The sequence below is a fragment of the Amblyraja radiata genome, chromosome 14, assembly GCF_010909765.2.
Source record: "Amblyraja radiata isolate CabotCenter1 chromosome 14, sAmbRad1.1.pri, whole genome shotgun sequence".
Classification (NCBI taxonomy): Eukaryota; Metazoa; Chordata; class Chondrichthyes; order Rajiformes; family Rajidae; genus Amblyraja; species Amblyraja radiata.
In genome coordinates, this window is record NC_045969.1 from 15,415,996 (window position 1) to 15,438,547 (window position 22,552).

Below are 22,552 nucleotides of genomic sequence, written 5' to 3' on the forward strand. Positions count from 1 at the left end.
CTCAGGGAAGAAGCCTGTGGTATAAGTGGCACATGTCTTCCGCACAGCTGGCACTGCACCATCTCATCCCCTGAAGTAACGATAGGATTCAAGAGCACAAAGTGCTGCTTTAACCCATGTTGACGTGTGTGGTGTTTTAAATGGCAGCTAAGGAACTTATAATAGAAAATAAAAATTTATGTTGCAGAAAATGGTGGAGGGAAGAGACAGCAGCCTTTCACCACATGCTGCTTTAGGGCCTCTTAATCAACGCCATTCTGTCATCTCCCTTGGGAAGAAGCAACATTCCCCGACACTGTCCTTCCAGCTGCCTACAACTGTTGGCTTTTCAATCATTTAGCCGTAAATCCAATCAGCATCAAAACCAAGTGCAATTTTTGTGCAGCATCTTTTAACACCAACCCACTAGGGTAATCACTTAACAATTGATTAGTTCAGAACTTCCTCAGAGGTTTGTGGAGATTCAGTATGTCACCAAATACTGGATCGATCTTGGAGTCATAGAGTCACACAGCAAGGAAACAGGCCCTTTGGCCCAGCTCACCCATGCCGACCAAGTCGCCATATCTACACTAGTCCCACATGCCCACGTGCAGTCCATATCCTTCTAAACCTTTCCTATCCATGTACCTGTTCAGATGTCCTTTAAATGTCATTATAGTTTCTGCCTTAACTACCTCCTCTAGCAGCTCATTTCATACACCCCCCATCCTCAGCGTGAAAAGGTTGCCCCTCAAATTCCTATTAAATCTTTCCCCTCTCACCTTAAACCTATGTCCTCTGGTTCTTGATTCCCATTCTCTGGGTAAAACACCCTGTGCATCTATTCCCCTCATGATCTTGTACACCTCTATAAAATCACCTCTCATTCTCCTACCCGCCAAGGTATACTGTCCTAGCCTGCCCAACCTCTCCGTATAGCTCAGGCACTCAAGAACGGGCAACATTCTCATACACCTCTACAGGTGTACTTTAGACTTTATACTTTACTTTAGACTTTCGAGATGCAACGCGGAAAAAAGCCAATGCAGAATTTCTGTCCACCAAGTCCGCGCCAACCAGCGTTCATCCCGTAAACTAACACTATCCGACACACTGGGAACAATTTATGTTTTTACCGATTGTTAACAGGTACTATTCTTCCCATACTGTCACAGGGAGAACGTGCAAACTCTGTACAGGCAGCACCCGTAGTCGGGATCGAGCCTGGGTCTATGGTGCTGTAAGGCAGCAACTCTACAATTGCACCACTGTGCCACCACTGTGAGGTAACACAATCTGCATCAGGCACATGGCAGGCTTAGCAAAGATACAATGACTTTGTCAAAGGAATTGCAATAGCTATAAATATATTGCTGGAGTTGTTGAAACTATCTTTTTCATTCAGTTTTTTTTGTTGAACTTATACTGGACAGGAATAATCCAACAAAAAATTCCTGAGTGCGTCAGATTTTCAGCAACTGTGTCAATGGTAACAATTGGTCTGGAACAGACTGCGAGATAGAGTTTTCAAAATTAACCAGTCAACAGGGACTCCAATGAGCGTGCTAACAAGGATAGAGTAAACAGCCTCAATTAATCTTCCTACATCACTTATACAGATTCCCTCAACTAACTGAAGAAATGAGACACGGTTAAAATATTCTGACAAAGCCACTGTCGTAAATAACAAAAATGATGAGAGTGGCAAAATGCATAATTACCCAGCACAGTAGTTGTGTGATTTGCTGCCTCCACTTTCAAACATAATTATAAAATTGACCTTAGTGTAACTCTTCAGTGTAATTCTCCAAAAAATCTGTCCAAGGACATTTATAATAAGTGACACCTATTTCATCAGGAATGGGAACACGTGTAAAATTGACCGGGTGTCAAAATGGTTATTCTTTGCCTCACTTTGAGTTAATCTGGTCCATATGTGGGTTGTTAGCTGAAATACCTTTCCAACATTATTGTATCAATACATTGTCACAGTCATAGAGAGGCACAGCCATGGAAACAGACCCAACAGCCCCCAAGTCCATATTGACCTTCAAGCACCCATTGTTGCAATAATCCTATCCTAACCTATTTTATTCTCCCCTTTGGATAGGTAATGAGCTAGTTATTTTACCTGGGATTCAGAGTAGACATTTATCCTCTGGCGTATGTGCATAATAATGGTTCTGTATTGAATTTTGTTCCTAAAATTCAGCCACTGAAACAGACCTTAACCATGTGCAGTAGATTGATACATCACAGACAGACATGATCTGTGATGTATCAAACTTCACACTCCATAGATGTGAAGTTTTACCCCAATAAGTTGCTTTAAACGTAATTGATGATTATGTGATATTGGTAAAAATAATAAAACATCAAAGACAAATCATCTCAGAAGTTGCTACATAAATGTTTTAAGAAAGATTACCTCAGGATAATGGAAGCCAACTTGTAACCAGGTCAAAATATAACGTAATATGAGGTGATTAATATGGATATAATGGTAAGCAGCATTGTAGGTCCCATGGGTAGAGTTGCTGCCTTACAGGGCAGAGACCTCGGTTAGATCCTGACTATGAGTGCTGTCTGTACGGAGTTTGTACGTTCTCCCCATGACCAGCGAGGGTTTTCTCCGAGATCTTTTGTTTCCTCCCATACTCCAAAGATGCACAGGTTTGTAGGTTAATTGGCTTGGTGTAAATGTAAGCATGTTCTTAGTGTGTGTCGGATAGCGTTAATGTGCGGGGATCGCAGGTTGGTGCAGACTCGGTGAGCCGAAGGGCCCATTTCCGCGCCGTATCTCTAAACTAAACTAAAACTCTGAGGACTCAACTCATACAATTCTCAAGTGTCAGTAGCACTCCTATCATTCCTACCCAGTGCATTTGTGACTTCCTGGATCTTGGACCTCACAAAGCCCATTCATGAATAATGGGAATTTTCTGAGAATGCCAGATGTGACCTGGAACTACCTCCATAATGTTTTTGTAAAATTCATTTTTGGTTTCCTCTCACCACTCCTGGAATCATACAACTGATTTAAAAATGCAACCTAAATTGTAGCTGGAGGCACTAAAGCAAAGAGGGCTTTTACAAAACAGGAAAGGTGAAGCAGAATACTCCACGACTCCAATGCTTCTGTGCATTAAATCTGCTTTGAAAACAAAAGGGATTCTACAAACGTGTTGAAACTGATAACACAGCTGGTCAAAAACGTTTCAATTTGCTGACGGGGGAGTTTTTTTCCCCCTTAATATTATAACCCAACTAATTATTACCTTGGCATGTACTTCCTCTTTCTTCATATCCAGCGCTGCACAGGCACTTCCCTATTGGCACCAGCCACTCTCCGTCAGTGCTGCAATACATCCTGGGTGGGTCCTCTTCCTTGGAGTGATTAACGCAGGAACCACGCACCTCCACAAGAGACAAAGAGTCTACCCCAGGCACTGTGTCTGGGAACATAGCCAAGTTCCTAGAAATGAAAGGACACTTCTTGAAGAAGACTCGAACTGACACTAAAGCGACGCAGGCACCGACATCTTGGAAGGCCAAGTAAAATCCCTTCTTGTATATAGGCCCGATCTCACGGACCTCCGTGTTCAGTTTGAGGATTCGGTCTCCCAGGTCCATCTGAGTGAAACTCTCGTCTGCGGCAATTGTGTCAATCTTTACAAACTGGCTCTCTCTGAACTTGACAATATGATCTTCGTCCGACTCCATGTAGTAGAGATTGAACGTTTCCTTACAGGATCCCAGCACCAATGGGATGCTGTTACAGTCTCTCAAAGTGAACTTAAGTTCCACGTGGACCTTCTGGGCAGAGTTGCGTGGAATCCAATTTGTCCGCAGCCAATTGTTCTGGGTTGCTTCCATCACATTGCACACCTGGTAGGTACGAATTGGTATGTAGTGTTCATCCACTCCGCTGATCTCCTCCCACTGAAAGGAAAGGAAAACAGTGGTAAAATAATAATTAGAGTCATAAAGTCATAGAGTTATAGAGCGGGGAAACAGGCCCTGCAGTCCAACAACAACACCGACAGGTGCTGACTGCATGAAGTTTGTACGTTAAACCCGTGACCGCGTGGGGTTTCCCCGGGTGCCCTGGTTTCCTCCCACACTCCAACGACATACAGGCTTGTAGGTTTATTGGCTTTGGTAAAATTTGTAAATTGTCCGTAGTAATTGGATCTTATAGAAACATATAAAATTATAAAAGGACTGGACAGGCTAGATGCAGGAAATATTTTCCCAATGTTGGGCGAGTCCAGAACCAGGGTCCACAGTCTTAGAATAAAGGGGAGGCTATTTAGGACTGAGGTGAAAAAAATCTTTTTCACCCAGAGAGTTGTGAATTTGTGGAATTCCCTGACACAGAGGGCAGTGGAGGCCAAATCACTGGATGGACTTAAGAGAGAGTTAGATAGAGCTCTAGGGGCTGCTGGAATCAAGGGATATGGGGAGAAGGCAGGCACGGGTTATTGATTGGGGCCGACCATGATCACAATGAATGGCAGTGTTCCTGCACCTATTTTATATGTTTCTACGTTTCTAGTGTGTAGGATAGTGCTGGTGTATGGGGGTCGCTGGGACGTGCGGCCTCAGTAGGCCGAAGGGCCTGTTTCCGTGCTGTATCTCTAAACTAAACTAAACTAAACTATTGGAACACCAAGAGAATGCAATCACAAGAATCTCATTTTCAGAATCCTCCTGGTAATAAAAACTGTTCAGGAATGTCACTACCAAGTAGAAATCAATAGAAGTTTCCAAACCATTTAATAACGCAATGAGCTCTATACCATGAGTGGCTGTGTCATCTGGAAGAAAGTCTCACAATGTGTGCAGTGATAATATTGTGTCACTGATTGTATGCTTTAGATTCATTCATGAAATAACTCCCTTATGTTGACTTTGTTTGATATAAAATGATGGGCAAATGGATCCTATTGCAGCAGGTGCTTCTCCACTGCAGTATAAATTTGCATTTATCATTTTGCCTATGACAATAAGCAAGCTTCTGATTTTGGAGTTAAATTGGATAAATCAAACAGATTTAGCCCCTGCAGTGGTAACAGCCCAGCTCCACATAACCCTGACATAGCAATATCAGTTTGAGTGTGATATTCACAGCCCTTTCCTTTGAATCTACAAGCAGCATTTTAGTTCCCTTCTATAACCAAGAAAGCATTGTCAACATAGAGCACACCATTTGTCGCCTCGACTACAAAGAGCACGCCTTCATTCCTTTTAGTTAGGTTTAGTTTAGTTTATTGTCACGTGGGGTGGAAGATTGCAACCTTCCGCCCTGTTTCGCCAAATGCAATCAACCTGGCGTGCAAAATCAAGTAAGATCAAATAGAACAAGTTGTCCTACAACTTTAGGCTGTGCACGCCATACGCAAGAAGAAGAAGATTGTCACGTGTACCGAGGTACAGTGAAAAGGTTTTGTTGTGTGCTAACCAGTCAGCAGAAAGACTATACATTATTACAATCGAGCCGTCCACAGTGTACAGATACATAATCAAGGAAAGAACGTTTAGTGCAAGGTAAAGTCCAGTAAATTCTGATTAAAGATAGTCTGAGGGTCTTCAGTGAGGCACATGGTATGCCAGGACTGCTCTCTAGTTGTTGGTAGGATGGTTTAGTTGTCTGATAACAACTGGGATGAAACTATCCCTGAATCTGGAGTTATGCATTTTCACACTTCTGTACCTCTTGCCTGATGGGAGAGGGGAGAAGAAGGGGTGACCGGAGTGAGACTCATCCTTGATTATGCTGGTGGCCTTGCCGAGGCAACGTGAAGTGTAGATGAAGTCAATGGATGGGAGGTTGGTTAGTATGATGGTCTGGGCTGCGTCCACTGATCACTGAAAGATACCGCACCATCACACTCCTTTTGAAAGGGAATTCACCTTCACGCCGCTCACTGACAGAGATTACACGTCATTTCCCTCACTGACAGAGAGCACCCTCACTTTCTTCACGATCGTGGAATATCACTTCACTGCCCTCTGCCTGCCTGTAACCACAAATATTTAGTCTATGTATAACCTGCAGTACTTTGCTCAATGGGTTAGATTTTGCATGCAGCAGCAAAATGTCAGCCTCTCAGCGATAACTGCTCACATATCTAATGATGTTTGTGGTGTGAATATTTCCTTTCCTTAGATTCATTTTATTCTGTCAGCCAGTGGAAATCTGCTGTCTAAGCTGGCTAAACTGGCAACTGCACTGAAAAAACTCAAACAGATCTTTACACGTCAGGCTTTAGAGATCCAGTGTAGAAAGTCCACACCAACCGGCAATCACCCCCGTACACTAGCACTATTCCTACAAACAAGGCAGGGATGTTGATTAGTTTCTCTGAACTCTTTCTTTCCCATGGTCATGAGTTTAGGAAGGCTTGCATCCATAGAATGGACTTGTTCCTGGTCTACTGTGAAACTATGATTGTTTAATTTAAATATATAGTTTAGGGGCACAGCACAGAAACTGGCCCTTCGGCCCATCGAGTGCATGCCAATCATTGATCACCCGTTGATACTAGTTCAATGTTACCCTACTTTCTCATCCACTCCCCACACACTGAGGTCAATTTACAGAGGCCAATTAACCTGCAAGCCCGCACGTCTCAGGTATGTGGGAGGAAACAGCAGTACCCGAAGGAAACCCACGCAGTCACAGGGAGAATGTGAAAACTACACACAGACCGCACCCACGCTCAGGATCGAACCTGGGTCTCTGGCAGCTGCCAGCTGCGCCACTGAGCCACCTTAATTCCTGTATCGCTGTAAGTTGACCTAAAGAGTTAGGCAGAAGAGGCAAATTCCTAGCCTTAGATACTTCTTGGATCTTTCTATCATGTAAGCATTTCAATTTTCCTACTGTTATATCAATTTTCAAAATAATGGCTGTTCAGGTCACGTTACATACCATCAATAAATCTGAATTACTACTGTCTCAGGAGTCTCAAACAACCAAGGCGAGTATACTACGTACAAATTATATATTCTGTATTCAGCAAGATCAACATGAAAAAGATGTCTGATTGAAATAAAGTATTTAAAGCATCAATAAAGAAACAATCTGTTTGCAGCAGTATCGTGGTTGTAATCACTTTCTGCATCATCCTATCTGGTGTCCTTTGAGCATTTTCCTCAGCTGGGGATCACTTAGCAAGCTTGACTTTCATCTTCTGGTAATAAAAATTTTAGCCTGTGTTGCATTTGAAAGTAATGCTCAATAAAGGGTCTTCCAGGTGTCAGCAGTTATAGGTGGGGTTTAAATAAGCGGGTATAATGATTCTGTGTTCCTTTTGAACATGATCCAAGAATGTAACCTTCTTGTACAAGATGCACAGTGACATTTTTAATGAGATCGGCCAGAGCAACCTATCCCTCAGCTCCCAGATCCCAGTTCCCTTCACAAACCTTACCCTTCCAAGAGGGGCATTCATAGAAATGTAAAGGGATTTCATAAATAATTGAAACAAAATCTTAAACGCTATTGTTGGCTAACATTGCCTCCCTCCATCCCACCTGCAACAGATTCAGGCCCAATTAGCTTGAGGGGAGGAACCTTCGCAGTTGCTGACAATGATAACTTAATCTCAGGCTTCAAGGAATGATGCTAGCTACTAATGCTAAAAATACTGCATTGAATGGAGCACAGCGAGACAATTTCCACCTCACTCAGTCACCTACACACAAAAATGTTCTTGGTTTCTCAGCTCTGGGTTTTGATTTGGTTGTGTGTACCTACATCATTCAAACTACAAATATACAAGCTCTTTTTTCATACAAGTTTAGTTTCATTTGGAGATACAGCAAGAAAAGAGGACCTTCAGCCCACTGAGTGTGCTGACCAACAATCCCCATACACTAACACTGTCCTACACGCTAGGGACATTTTACAATTATTTTACCAAAGCCAATTAATTTACAAACCCGTACGTCTTTGGAATGTTGGAGGAAACCGGAACACCCAGACAAAACCCAAGCAACGCGGAAGCAGGCCGTTCAGCCCGCCGAGTCCTTGCAGACCAGCGATCCCCAAACACTAACACTATCCGACGCACACTAAGGACAATTTTCAGGTATACCAAGTCAATTAACCTACAAACCTGTACGGCTTCAGAGTGTGAGAGGAAACCGGAGATCCCAGAGAATACCCATGTGGCCATGGAGACAGCGTACAAACTCCGTTAAGACAGCACCCATAGTCAGGATCAGACCCGGGTCTTTGGCACTGTAAGGCAGCAACTCTACCACTGGGGCCAAGGAAAGAGCGTTCACGTCGCGGCCCTGTTTCAACCAATCTTTCCACCACCACGCACAAGAAGCACAAGAAGCGCAAGACAGACACCATTGTGCAGATGCCGAGAAGTGTGTTCAGCTCTGGCTGAACAACTTCTAATCTTGTGTGTGGACTCGATAAGAAGAAGAAGACTCTACCACTGCGCCATCATGCCACACTAACTGTAAATACAATTCATCAGTACTTCACATAACTCAACCAGTTTACAAGAAGAACTTGATTAGTAAATTGACTCATCTGGGAGTCTTCCAAGTATTCTCACTATTATGAGAATTCTTGTATTGACATAAGTTGTTTCCCACGGTTAACTCCAGGAGAGGAAGGCACCAGGCCACACAGCTTTCTCCCATCTTTGTATCAGAAAACCCTGGGAGGTAATCTCATAAGCTTTACTAGGTCAGAAATAATAAAACAGTCTCCAAAACTCTCTGACAATCTTCAAAAATAGCACTGGAAGGAAAAAATCCTTAATAAGATCCTGGCGGTATTCTATGGCCGAGTGTACCCCCCCCCCCACCAGATTGTCATATAAACCAAAAGGATCAAGTCCAGTTAGCCCTTGATTATATTTCTGACATCTTCACACAGCAAATTCCCATTTTTTTATTTCAGTGAGTCAGCTAACATCATTTTTATCCTTATTTTATTTCATATCTTCGATTTATCACATTTATTGTGGTCACTGAAAACTATATCCAAAATTCTGTCTCATTATACCCAGCTGTTAATTTAAATTAGTTTAGTTTGGAGATACAACGTGGAAACAGGCCCTTCGGCCCACCGGGTCCACGCCGACCTGCAATCCCCGCATATTACCACTATTCGACACAAACTAGGGACAATTTTTACATTTACCAAGCCAATTTACCTACATACCTGTACCTCTTGGAGTGTGGGAGGAAACCGAAGATGTCGAAAAAAAACCCATGCGGTCACTGGGAGAATGTACAAACTCTGTACAGACAGCACCCGTACTCAGGATCGAGCCCACATCTCCGCCCTGTAAGCGCTGTAAGGCAGCAACTCTACCGCTGCGCCACCATGCCACCCCCTAGGGTTATTGGAATGGGGTGGCATACTCAAACCATTATCGCCCAGTGAGTCTCGAAACGCCTGAATCCGGTGGTCAGGAAATAGAAGCACTTGTGCGATCCTGCTGTGCAATTGCCAGTCTGAACTTGAAGGCTTCCTTCATACATTTACACACACACACATATATATAATTTTAGTATATCACTTATAAAAGCATCATAATTTATATGTTAAAAAAAACACAATACATGATTTTAAATCCAAAATAAAAAAGAATGATCAACGTATGTATATCACAAACAACGAAGGTCCTATCATGGTTCCCTGTGGAACTCCACTGGTCACAGACCTCCAGACAGAATAACATCCTTCCATCACAACCCTCTATCGTCCATAAGTAAGCCGGTTCTGAATCAAACGTCACAATGGATGCCATGCACCATAATCCTCTGGATTAGTCTACCATGATGGACTTTTTCAAATGCCTTACTAAAATCTATGTTGACAACATCCACTGTCCTCCATCAATCCTCTCTACCTTCCATCGACTCCAGAATAAACTCAACCAAGTTTGTAACACGAGCTACTGCGGACGAAGCCATGCTGACTGTTCATATTTAGCCCATTTTCTTCCAAATGAGAGTAAGCCCTTTCCCAAAGAATCTTCTCCAACAGCTTCCCAACCACGGATGTGAGACTCACTGGCCTATAATTTTCTGGATTATCTCTACTTCTCTTCTTAAATAAAGGAACGACATTGGCTACTCACCAATTCACTGGGACTTGCCTCTGGCTAGAAAAGATACAAAGCTCTATGTCAATGCCCCTGCAACCTCATCTCCTTGCTCGCTCTCGAGAGATCCTCTCAGGCCCTGGGGATTCATCCACCCTAATGCTCCTTAAGCGTCCCAGTAGCTCCTTCATGGTCTCAAACTGCCCTAGCATTTTGCTATTCCCCACACTAATCTCACTGCGTAGGAAGGAACAGCGGATGCTGATTTGTACCATAGATACAAAATGCTGGAGTAAATCAGCATGCCAGATGGCATCCCTGGAAAAAAGGATTAGGTGATGTTTCACAAGTTCATAAGTTATAGAAGCAGGATGAGGCCACTCAGCCCATCAAGTCTACTCCGCCATCAATAATGGTTGATCTACCTTTCCCTCTCAACCCCATTCTCCTGCCTTCTCCCCATATCCCATAGTAATCAAGAATCTGTCAATCTCCGCCTTAAAAATATCCATTGACTTGGCCTCCACAGTTTCAGGTGGAGCCTTACAACATGCTGGACCTTCTGAATGTGGAAGCAACAGGATTTGACGAAACTCACAGAATATCACGGGAAAAAATGGATCAGGAAATGTAAAATGGATCAATTAACCAGGGGATCTGAAACCCATTAGGCTCCTCCCTCCATGTCAAGATAACAGTAAATATGTCAAAGATAAATAAAATCAATTATTTGGAAGGTTTTGCTTTTGATAGATTTTCTAAGCATGGACAACCTCAAAGTGCTGTAAATATAGGAAATCACTTCAAGTTATTTTGCAGCTGGAATTGAATAAGAAGCCACTACTGGTTAATCTCCAGCGTCATCACCTCTCCTCACATTTTCTTTCTTCTCAAGCATTGTTTTCAAGCATCAAGCCGAGGGACTTTGTACTTTCCCATTCTGCTGTGAGCTTGAAAAACAAGCAAAGAAAGCAGGAGAAGCGATGACATTTTATTTGCCTTTTTTGATTTGCTGTTCAGTTTGTGAAAGCCGCATCTCTGAGAACGAAGGGAAGTTTCCATTAAAGTGGATAATAGCAAAGATAACTTCTTTCTTCAAGTGCGGTTGGAAACTGACAGTAGTGACACAGGCCAGTTAGTTAACCATTTGTCAGAGGGAAAATGTTACAAGCTGTTTTGAAGAAGTAACCTGTCCTGTGGACAAAGGTTGTAGAAAGGAACTGCAGGTGCTGGTTTACAATGAAGATAGGCACAAAATGCTGGAGTAACTCAACAGAGCAGGCCGCACATCTGGATAGAAGGATTGGGTGATGTTTCACAGAGACAAGGAAGTGCAGGGTGAGAAAATAGGACATCAAAGGGGTTGAGGGTCAAGGAAAATGTAGAAAATCGGAGGACAATGATGCATACAAAGATAAAATGTAATCAGGGAAGTCAGACTGGTCGGGGAACTAGAAAGGGGGAGCGATGGAGAGAGAGAGTGAAAGAAAGGGTTACTTGAAGTTAAAGCAAATTTCCAAGATGAGTTCTCACTGTGAAAGTTTCACCACACAGCTTATTTTTGAAGAGATTTATTTGGAGCTTTTGATTCCATTTTTGAAAATTATTAGCTCCAAATATACTTCAGCTGGCCGTTCAAAACCCCACAGGAGTGTCGTATCACATTGACTGCATAAGTGAGACTCAAACTCCAATCCATTTACCGAGAATTGGTTTGTGGACCCTGAGAGCTTTGAAAGCTGGCAGAGCTTTCAATCCCTAGCTTTGCCAGCTGTCAAAGTCATCCCAGGACATTAAATGTCAGATACATCCAGAGATATTTAATCTCCAGATAGTTTTGACAGCCTGTAGCACTGCAGGTGGGTCTTTGCTGGTTGTCAAAGCTGCCGTGGCCATTTCAGACTAAAGCTTCTTCAGCATGGTGTTGGAAGCCCTGCTGCAACCCAACCCTTGTCATTGCCTTCGCTGCAGTGTTGCCCCTTTGATTCAGCAGCGTAGACCCTCAGTGTTCATGTCAAACAGGTGTGTATGTGGGGTGAAGGTAGGCACCAGAGCAGAGCCCATTAAAGGAGGCCCCCACTGTGTTTCTGTGACATCACTTGTTTGCCCTTCTGCCCTCAGGAAAGTGTTGCAGGTCCATCAAATCACACACCACAAGATTAACAAACAGTTTCTACCCCAAGGCCATCACCACTCCGAACTGAATACACACCCCCCTTAGCCAATATTTTGTACTGCTATAGCACTTTACTGTGCAATATTGAACATATTGCACATTTGTCGTTATTATTTATCTGATACGTTGGAGCTCCGGTCAAGCAGTGCGTCTGAAATTTCGTTATATATATTTACAATGACAATAAAGTGAATTATTATTATTATTATTATTATTATTATTATTATTATTATTATTATTATTATTATTATTATTATTATTATTATTATTATTATTATTATTATTATTATTGTGTTGTATAATATGCAAATACAACCTCTGTTGACTTGTTTTAAGCTAGAATTATACAAAATCATAATACAGACTTGTTGTAGAACACCACTCAAAGTCAAGGATACAGTCCCATTTTTCAAACCTCATTGTGGACATTGGACAATTTCTCTGGTAACTGTTTTGCTACAATGCTGAGTAACTATATTTTGCACTTGGGTATTCTTCTCTTCACTCTATCTGTTACACTTGTGTTTGGCTTGATTGTATTCATGTACAGTTAAAAAGGAACTGTGGATGCTGGAATCTTAAGTAAAACAGAAAGTGCCAGAGTAATTCTGCAGGGGACATGGATAGGCCACATTTCGGATTGGGAAACTTCATCAGTCTGATTTCTCGTAGGGAGGAGGAAGCTGTAAAAAGCCATATATATTTTCCAGCCTTGTCCACCCCCTACCACCATCAGTCTGACGAAGGGGACTAACCTGAAACGTCACCTGTCCCTGTTCTCCAGAGATGCTGCCTGACCCACTGAGTTGCTCCTGCACTTTGCGTTTATCGCTTTTGCATTATCTCTGTTGATGGGATAGCACACAAACAAAAGCTTTGAACTGCATCCCGGTGTACGTGACAATAAATAACTTAAACCTATGCCTAAACATTACTGTCACATGTCCAGGGCCTGACAGTATGTGGTTCAATTACTTGACTATATTGGACTATTGATCTCATGACAAGTTCAAATCATGCTTTGGTGGCTGAGGGATTTAAATACAAGTAATAAATAAGTATTAAATTAAAAAGCTATTATCAGTAATGATTATCACAAAACTACCAGACTGTCGTAAAAACCCCCATCTGCTTTACTAATGCCTTTCCTGAAAGCTAATGAGCCTTCAAACCCAATCTGCTCCACACTTGACTCCAGGCTTTGAGCAAGGCACTGAGGTCATGAGGTTTAAACACAAAATGCTGGAGTAACTCAGCGGAACAGGCAGCATCTCTGGAAAGAAGGAATGGGTGACGTTTTGGGTCGAGACCCCTTCTTCAGAGGTATTTGGGGATGTCAATCCCACTTGCGTAGTCCACATCCCAAGGATGAGTATAGAGGAAAGCTAGATGCAGCTTGCAAAGATCCAAAAAAAAACATCACACACCAATATGGGGATTTAGTTTAGTTTAATTCAGAGACACAGTGCGGAAAAACGCCCTTCATCCCATCGATTCTGCGCCGACCAGCGATCCCCGCACACTAACACTATCCTATACACACTATGGACAATTTATAATTTTACCAAAGCCAATCATCCTATAAACCTGTACATCTTTGGAGCGTGAGAGGAAACCAGAGCTCCCAGAGAAAACCCAAGCAGCTCACGGGGAGAACGTACAAACTCCATACAGCACCCATAGGATCGAACCCGGATCTCCGGCGTTGTAAGGCAGCAACTCTACCGTTGCACCACCGTGCCACCCTGGGGTGTCAAGTAAATTTTTATTACATTTTGGATACAAAATAAGAACAAATACCCCAGTGGACACTGACAGGAGTATCCAACAGTCTAGGCACTGCCATAAATTTTACCACCACTGCTCCAGTGAATAAACTCACTGTAACAATATTCTGGAGTTAAATTAATGAATGGGAAATAGTCAGAATCTTACAGCATGGAAACAGGCCCTTCAGTCCATCTTTCCCACACAGGCCAACAAGTCCCATCTACACTAGTCCCAAATGCCTATATTTGTTCCATATCCCTCTAAGCCTGTCCTATTCACATACCTTTCTAAATGTTTCTTAAACGTTGCGATAGTACCTGCCTCAACTACTTCCTCCGGTAGCTCGTTCCATACACCAACAATCGTTTGTGTGAGAACGTTACCCCTCAGGTTCCTATTAAATCTTTCCCCCCTTGCCTTAAACCCATGTCCTCTGGTTCTCGATTTCCCTAACCTGGGCAAGAGACTGTGCGTCTTCCCAATCGATTCCTCTCATGATATTTTTGCTTAATTAAATTAGGAGATTTCTAAGCAGGGCATTTTTAAGTGTGGGAGGGATATATGGGGGTGGGGGGGGGGAGGGAGGAAGAGGGAATATGTTATATTGTTGGTCAAACTCTTGATCTCTGTGACACGCCTTCCCCCGATAGAGAAACATTTCAAGCATTCTGCAAACGGTTGCTATAGCAAAACCATTTTCGTAAAGGCCTGGCGACGAACAGGAACATAGAAAGGAACCACCCAGGGAGTACCTTCGAGAGCTCACATCAACCCTTCTGTGTCACTTTGCAATTACTGGTAATCTTAAACAAATGGACAGGGTTAACCACAGAGCAAAAGAGATGTAATTATTGTGATAAAGGGCTTCCTCTTTGTCCACTGAGATAATGGGCCCCAGTTCACCATGTGCCTCTTTTGTCAGGGAAGGCAGTGAGCGAAGTTAAACTGCATGTGTTTCTCAAACCAGTTGGCCGCCACCTGCCATCTTATCCCAGCGTGTACTCCTGGCTCAGTTTGACAGTCTGCCCTCAACAGCGCGGTTTAGAACACAGCAATGTCTCATTATGTGCGGTTACGGGCAAGTGCGGCGTGGGGCAATGGCAACACATAAAAAAGAGGTAATTAAAAGCAGGCATTTGCCATCAAGTGCGCTTTGCCAAGCTCCCAGGAGAATACTGGCGAGGCAGAGCCTGGTTCTGACAGGTTGGCCTTCATTTTGAGCTCACTGCCTCCTAAGCAATTGCAGAGCACATTTATCCCAATTGAAGTGGAGCGTGTCATTACTGGCTGTCGGTGATACTTCATTGGCTCATAAATGATAGGAGCAGAATTAGGCCACTCGGTACATCAAGTCTACTCTGCCATTGTCTGATCTACCTCTCCCTGTCAACCCAATTCTCCTGCCTTCTCCCCATAATCCCTGACACTCGTATTAACCAAGAATCTATCTATCTCTGCCTTAAAAATACCCATTGATGTGGCTTCCACAGCCTTCTGTGTCAAAGAATTCCACAGATTCGCCACCTTTACAAAGCACGTGGAGGTTAAATCTGGTGAGTGTGTGGCTCAGACATGGCAGAGGCTCAGTGAGATGTTCCCACTCTGCAGGATGAATGTGCCCACGTCAACAGGCAAAACGTGTACTAGGATCCGTTAATCTGCTTGCACGACACATGCGACTGTAGCCCAACAGCTGTTAGCAGTGGGCATAGAGTCATACAGCGTGGAAACAGGCCCTTCAGCCCAACTTTCCCACGCCAACCATCATGCCCCATCTACACTAGTCCCACCTGCCTGCTTTTGGCCCACATCCCTCTAAACCCTACCCTATCCATGTACCTGTCTAAATGTTTTGTAAATGTTGCCATAGTCTCAACTACCTCTTCTGGCAGCTTGTTCCATACACCCACCACCCTTTGCGTGAAAAAGTTACTCCTCAGGTTCCCATTAAATGTTACCCCCCTCACCTTAAACCTATGTCCTCTGGTTCTCAATTCCCCTACTCTGGGCAGAAGATTCTGTTTGTTTACCCAATCTGTTTTTCGCATGATTTTGTAAGCCTCTATAAGATCGCCCCTCATCCTCCTGCACTCCAAGGATTAAAGCCTAGCCTGCTCAACCTCCACCTACAGGTCAGGCCCTCGAGTCCTGGCAACATCATGATAAATCTTATCTGAGCCCTTTCATCTTTCCTAAAACATGGTGACCAAAACTGAAAAATTCTCTAAATAAACTCAATCTTCTACATGAACACAATACTCTAAATCCAGACAGATAAGACTTTCATCAAGAATTTTGTCAATTGAGGAGGAGGGAGGAGGGAAGTTCGGAACATCTTATCCCAGGAGAAAACATGTAGCCAGTGGCTAGAGATTGGAGAGAGCTTAGCAGAGAATCTAGAGGGAGAACTAAAGAGGAGAGATACAAACTTGAGATTGGAGATTAGAAGGAAAACGATGAAACTGCGTTGGACAGCGAGGGTGCATTTTCTTCTGAAAAGAGCAACTGGAAGAAAAAAAATCTTCATGGGGTTTAGAGCCCCACCCTTCCACCCTGACCCATTGGATGTATTAATGTATCATGACCTTTCAGCTCACTCAAGAAGCAGCATTCTTCACTTGTGTCAACATGTATACACTAGAAACATTGGACAAGGTGAGAACGAGTTTGAGTTTGGCTTTGAGCAATCCCAGGCCTAAATCCCAACCATCTAACCCACCTTGGGTATTTCAGTGGCAAAGTTGGAAACAATGCAAACCATTGGAAAGGCGCAATTAACGGACGGGGTTGAGATGTTACTTTGAATCCCTTCATCCAAATCATTGATGTATATTGTAAATAGCTGCGGTCCCTGCACCGAGCCTTGCGGTACCCCACTAGTCACTGCCTGCCATTCTGAAAGGGACCCGTTAATCCCTACGACGAGTTTCGACGAATGCAATCAACCTGGCGTGCACAAACAAGATCAAACAAGTTGTCTTACAACTTTCGGCTGTGCATGCCATACACAAGTAGAAGAAGACCATGGCCCCTGACACCCATACCAATCAAGAATATATCAATCTCCACCTTATAAAAATACCCACTGAAGGCCTCCACAGTCCTCTGCGGCAATGAATTCCACAGATTCACCACCCTCTGACTAAAGTGAGTGGTGAATCTTCCTCACGACAGTAATTTACCTCACCTCCAACAAGCTTCCCGCTACGATGAGGTTAATTCACAGGCCAAGCAGGAAACACTTCGAGTTTCATTGCCTCTGCACTAGAACCAAGATCACATCAACTTCAGTCATCAAGTTACCGTATGCAGGATACAGCTGAATACGCGTACACCCAGGGACCAAGATCCAGACCCTGACTAAGTTCCTCATTAAAGATGTCAATAGGATGAGCATCACCTTTGATTTACCCTGAATATCCAGGAGACAATAGCTGTCAACATCCCATAACAGCACCCCCTGCTGTCACAGTCCATTTTAACTGAAGTAGACAGCTCTCATGCATGGGAAACAGTGAACTAAGTGGCAATGCAGTCTCCTCATCCCACCTCCCCACCCCAATGTTCATTGCCCTTTATCCCACACAATAATTATACAATCCAGTGCATAATTGGCTGAATTGGTTCCGCAATTCAAAAGGACAAGGAACATAAAGAATTCATAGAACATCTTCACTCCCAGATATTACTAATTAAAAACTCCCAAGTCTTTCAGTTTAATTACTAAAACAATTTAGATATCTCTTCACATCCTATAAGCACTCCTGGTATTTTAGCATGCAGTAAAATAAAGTGGGACAATAAAGAGAACACAGTTTGAAGATATTTGCTCACCACATTATCACCACAGGGAAAGCAGAGAAACAAAATTGAATAAAGTCGATACTCCATTTAGCTCGCCTGTCTTAATTGTTGCACTAATAGTTTAAAACGATCCATAAACGTTGCTGAGTTTCTAGCTGGTGTGCCACAGGGATGTGGTGCTAAGTGAATCTGACTAACCTTTCAACCACCTTCAGCAACTGTTGTACTGATTTTTGACTTTAGAGGCACAGTGTGTAAACAGGCCCTTCGGCCCACTGAGTCCGCGCCGACCAGCGATAATGCCGTACATTACACACTATCTTACAAACTAGGGACTATTTACAATGTTATTGAAGCCAATTAGCCTACAACCCTGTACATCTTTGGAGTGTGGGAGGAAACCGGAGCACCATGAGGAAAAAACAACATGGTCACAGGGAGACCTACACGAAGAGACCTGACTTGAAACAACACCAATTTATGTTCTCCAGAGATGCTGCCTAACCTAACTAGTGTTGGACCAGTATCTCGAAACTAACCTATTCGTTGACATGTTGATTCTCTTTAAACTCTAAGTAGTTTATGTTGGCAGACCTTCTTAATACATCTATGTGTTGGGCCCAGGATAGGCCATCCAAGATTTTAACAGCCAGGAACTTGAAGCTGCTAAATCTAACCACTGCCGAACCACCATTTCCACCCTGGGATACAGGTTCTGATTGCCTACCCTATCTATGCCTGTTATATTTACCTCTATCAAGTCTCCCTTCAAACTGACGCTCTAGAGAAATAACTTCCCAGCAAGATCTAAAAAAGCCTCATAACACTGTCTAGAAAAGTAGAGATGCTCTGGCCAATATTTATTTCTCAACCAACAGAGTAAACACAAAACCATCCAGTCATGATGTCATTGCTGTTTGTGAACCCATTTTCAGCTTCATTTGCCAATGTGGAACAGTTGCTACACTTTGCACATCAATATAACTAAAAGTTTCATCTTGACCACTATTCTTCTATTGACCACTTGTCTTCAATTGATTTTAGAAAAAAATGCCACCATATATCGCTATAGATTTTGACCATCTTACAATCCTCTGCTGAGGCAGCCCCGAGGATTTTTTCGATCAATGAAAAATAAGAAAGTTTTGAAAGTTTAAAAAATCTTAAGATCAGCTGACTGGTCCTCTTGCCTGTCAATCACCATGATGAAGGTAACACCCCTTCGGGGGGGGGGGGGGGGGGGGCAGGACTATAAAATCCCTGGATGCCTGGACGTGAGTCAGTCACTCTGAAAGATCGTGAGGGAGTGGCCACAATCGTGATTCTGCTGTGAGTCTACTGAAATGTTAGTCTCCTGAACTGTGAGTCTCCTGAACTGTGAGTCTACCAAACTGTGAGTCTACCAAACTGTGAGTCTACCCATTATGTGCTTTATGTGGTTATGTGCTTTATGTGCTTAACCCTTAATGTGCTTGCAATAAATGATTTGTTAGCCAGCAATGTGCTTGCAATTAATGATGATTTGCTAATCCTTAATGTGCTTGCAATAAATGATTTGTTAGCCAGCAATGTACTTGCAATAAATTATGATTTGTTAACCCTTAATGTGCTTGCAATAAATGATTTGTTAGCCAGCGATGTGCTTGCAATGGATTATCATATTTTTAACCCTTAATGTGCTTGCAATAAATGATTTGTTAGCCCTTAATGAAATGAAATGAGTTGTTTGGCCTGCCCTGTGCTTGAAATTGAAATGGAAATGGAAATTAAATGAAATTAGTTGTTTGGCCTGTGCTGTGCTTTTGCTATGCCTTTGCTTTGCTTGACCTCACCTGACATGAAAGCAAAAGTGCTATATTGTTGGCTGACCCCGCCTGCCCTGTGCTTTTGCTTTCACTTTGCCTTTGCTTTGCTTGACCTCATTTGAATTGAAAGCAAATTTATTGTATTGTTGGCTGGGCCCGCCTGCTCTGTGCTTTTGTTTTTGCTTTGCCTTTGCTTTGCTTGACCTCATCCCACAACGCCCATGCTTGCACTCCAGAACCCCCCACCCCTCCCCCCCCCCACACTCTGGCCACCAATATTGGAATTGGTGGAGAGGTGGAATATTGCGTTGGGGGACCAGCCCTCCCGTGTGAACCTGGGACCCACCGGGTCCCACTTAGTCTAGTTCTTCATTAAATTTCAATTGTTCTTAAGGTTTTAAAGTTGTAAAATTCCCTGAATATATTCCGTTTTTTCTTATTGACCTATTTACTATGCCAAAACATGTCCATTGATTTAACGGCTCAATGTTCTTAAACATAATGCAATTCTTCTTGACAATTGATATTATTTGTTACTACTATAACTGGCAGCAGGAATTGCAAAAGCCCAAATAGGAAGTGTGTGCTTGGCACTTGAAAATACTGGCTGTGCCACCACAAGCTAGGTTCATCATCATGAGAGAATGGTCTTTAGTTTAGTTTAGTTTACTTTAGAGATATGGTGTGGAAACATGCCCTTCAGCCCACCGAGTCCACACCAATCAGCTATCAACTGTACACTAGATCAATCCTACACACTAGGGACAATTTACAGAAGTGAATTAACCTACAAACCTGCACGCCTTTGGAGTGTGGGAAGAAACTGGAGCATGCAGAAAAAGTCCATGCTATCACGGGGAGAAAGTACAAACTCCGTACCGACAGCGCCTGGAGTCAGGATCGAACCCGGGTCACTGGCACTGTAAGGCAGCAACTCTACCACTGCGCCACTGGGAGGCGCGATCAAATCAAGGGTTTGATTTAAATTATTCTTCAAAGCATAACTGAAAGGTAAGTGCCTGAAAGTGAAAGCAGTGGCATCATAAATGATCCTAGAAATCTACCCTAACGCCTGCACCATTCCGTTATTGGACTCCAGAGTAACTGCGCATCAGTCGGTGCTGAGTAAGCTGACGAAGTTGTTAAGCAAAATGAATTAGGAGGTTTCTCTGAGCACCAGTCTGCTTTGTAAATGATAGCATATTTTAAGTGCCATAAGATGCTCCCTAAGACACAAGAAAGCTAGACTTAAATCATATCCACAGCCCTATTTGTTAAATGGAAATAATTTTCCTGGAAAGCTGTTCATCTTAAGTGAGGCTTGAAAAGACTTTACTAAAATACTGTAACGTCACTTTATTGATAAATCAAGGTGTGCATGAAAAAGTTGCATGCAATTGGTTTCAAAGATAGCGGGATATCAGAAGAATGTGTAAAATTATTGTGAAAAGAAACACTGTAAGAGAAAATATAATTGGGCAGCTTTCCTGGATTTCATCCTGACTACGGGTGCTGTCTGTACGGAGTTTGTATGTTCTCTTTGTGACCACGTGGGTTTTCCCCTGGTGCTCTGGTTTCCTCCCGCACTCCAAAGACTTACAGGTTTGAAGGTTAATTGGCTTATCCCTAGTGTGTAGGATAGTGCTACTGTATGGGGATCACTGGTCAGCACAGGCTCGTTGGACCGAAGAGGCTGTTTTCTGTACTCTAACTAAAATAATAAAGATTAAAACCAACAGGATTTCATTATTTTACTGCAATTGAACTACAGATTAACTGATTACCAATAAATGCAGAATAAACTGACTGAACGGTTAGGTAAAATGAGTTACGGGGTTAAACTTAGTAGATTCAAGGTTCAATTTAATTGTCACATGTACCAATTAAGGTACAGTGAAATTCGTGTTACCATACAACCATACTAAGTAAAACGCAACAAGACACATAGCCACATAAAATAAAATTTAACATAAACATCCACCACAGAGGAATCCACATTCCTCACTGTGATGGAAGGTAATAAAGTTCAATCATCTTCTTCCTTTGTTCACCCGTGCTTGGGGCTTTTGAACCCTCCGCAGTTTGCCGCTGCCGACGGTCCGATGTCCGAAGATCTCTTGTCGGAATGATGGAAACTCCGCCGTCGGGATGGAATGGAACACTGCGTGGCATGGAGCTCCCGAGTCGGCCTCTTCTTACTGGAGACCGCGGGCTTCACGGTGTTAAAGTCCACAGGCCCAGCGGTTGGAGCTCTCCACAATCCTTGGCAAAGGATCGCAGATCCCGATGTTAAAGTCCGCGCCGTGCCCGCGGTTTGAAGTGCCGGGCCGGTCTCCAGGAAAGGACGTCAACTCCACGTTGTTAGGCCGCAGGGAAGACGGAGATGTGAGACGGAGAAAAATCACATCTCCGTCGAGATAAGTAACTGGAAAAAGTTTCCCCCAGTCTTCCCCCCACCTCCCACAAAAAACATACCAACAGTCAACATTGTAAATGATGGCACTTTAGATAGAACACCTGGTTAAGGATGCTGCAAAAACAACCTCTCATTCAATATCAACAAAACCTAGGAACTAATCCTTAGCTTCAGAAAGGAGAAGTTAGGAAACCACGCACCATTTTTCATTGTGGCTCAGTGGTGCAGTTAGCAGCTTCAAATTCCTGGGCCTTAACATCTCAGAACCTGCACACAGATGTAATCAAGAAGAAGTATGGTGTACAATTTTGGTTGCCTAATTATAGGAAGGATGTCAACAAAATAGAGAGAGTACAGAGGAGATTTACTAGAATGTTGCCTGGGTTTCAGCAACTAAGTTACAGAGAAAGGTTGAACAAGTTAGGGCTTTATTCTTTGGAGCGCAGAAGGTTAAGGGGGGACTTGATAGAGGTCTTTAAAATGATGAGAGGGATAGATAGAGTTGACGTGGATA

General features: G+C 43.0%; 1 protein-coding gene across 2 annotated transcripts in view; it reads right to left on the reverse strand.

The window, feature by feature from the left end:
• The window catches only part of epha3 (EPH receptor A3), a 224,311-nt gene that overhangs the window by 173,888 nt on the left and 27,871 nt on the right, over positions 1–22,552 (reverse strand). For both annotated transcript variants that reach the window (XM_033032598.1, XM_033032597.1), the window contains exon 3: positions 3,261–3,924. In XM_033032598.1, the coding sequence (XP_032888489.1) occupies positions 3,261–3,924 (664 nt within the window). The remainder of the gene's footprint in view (positions 1–3,260; positions 3,925–22,552) is intronic.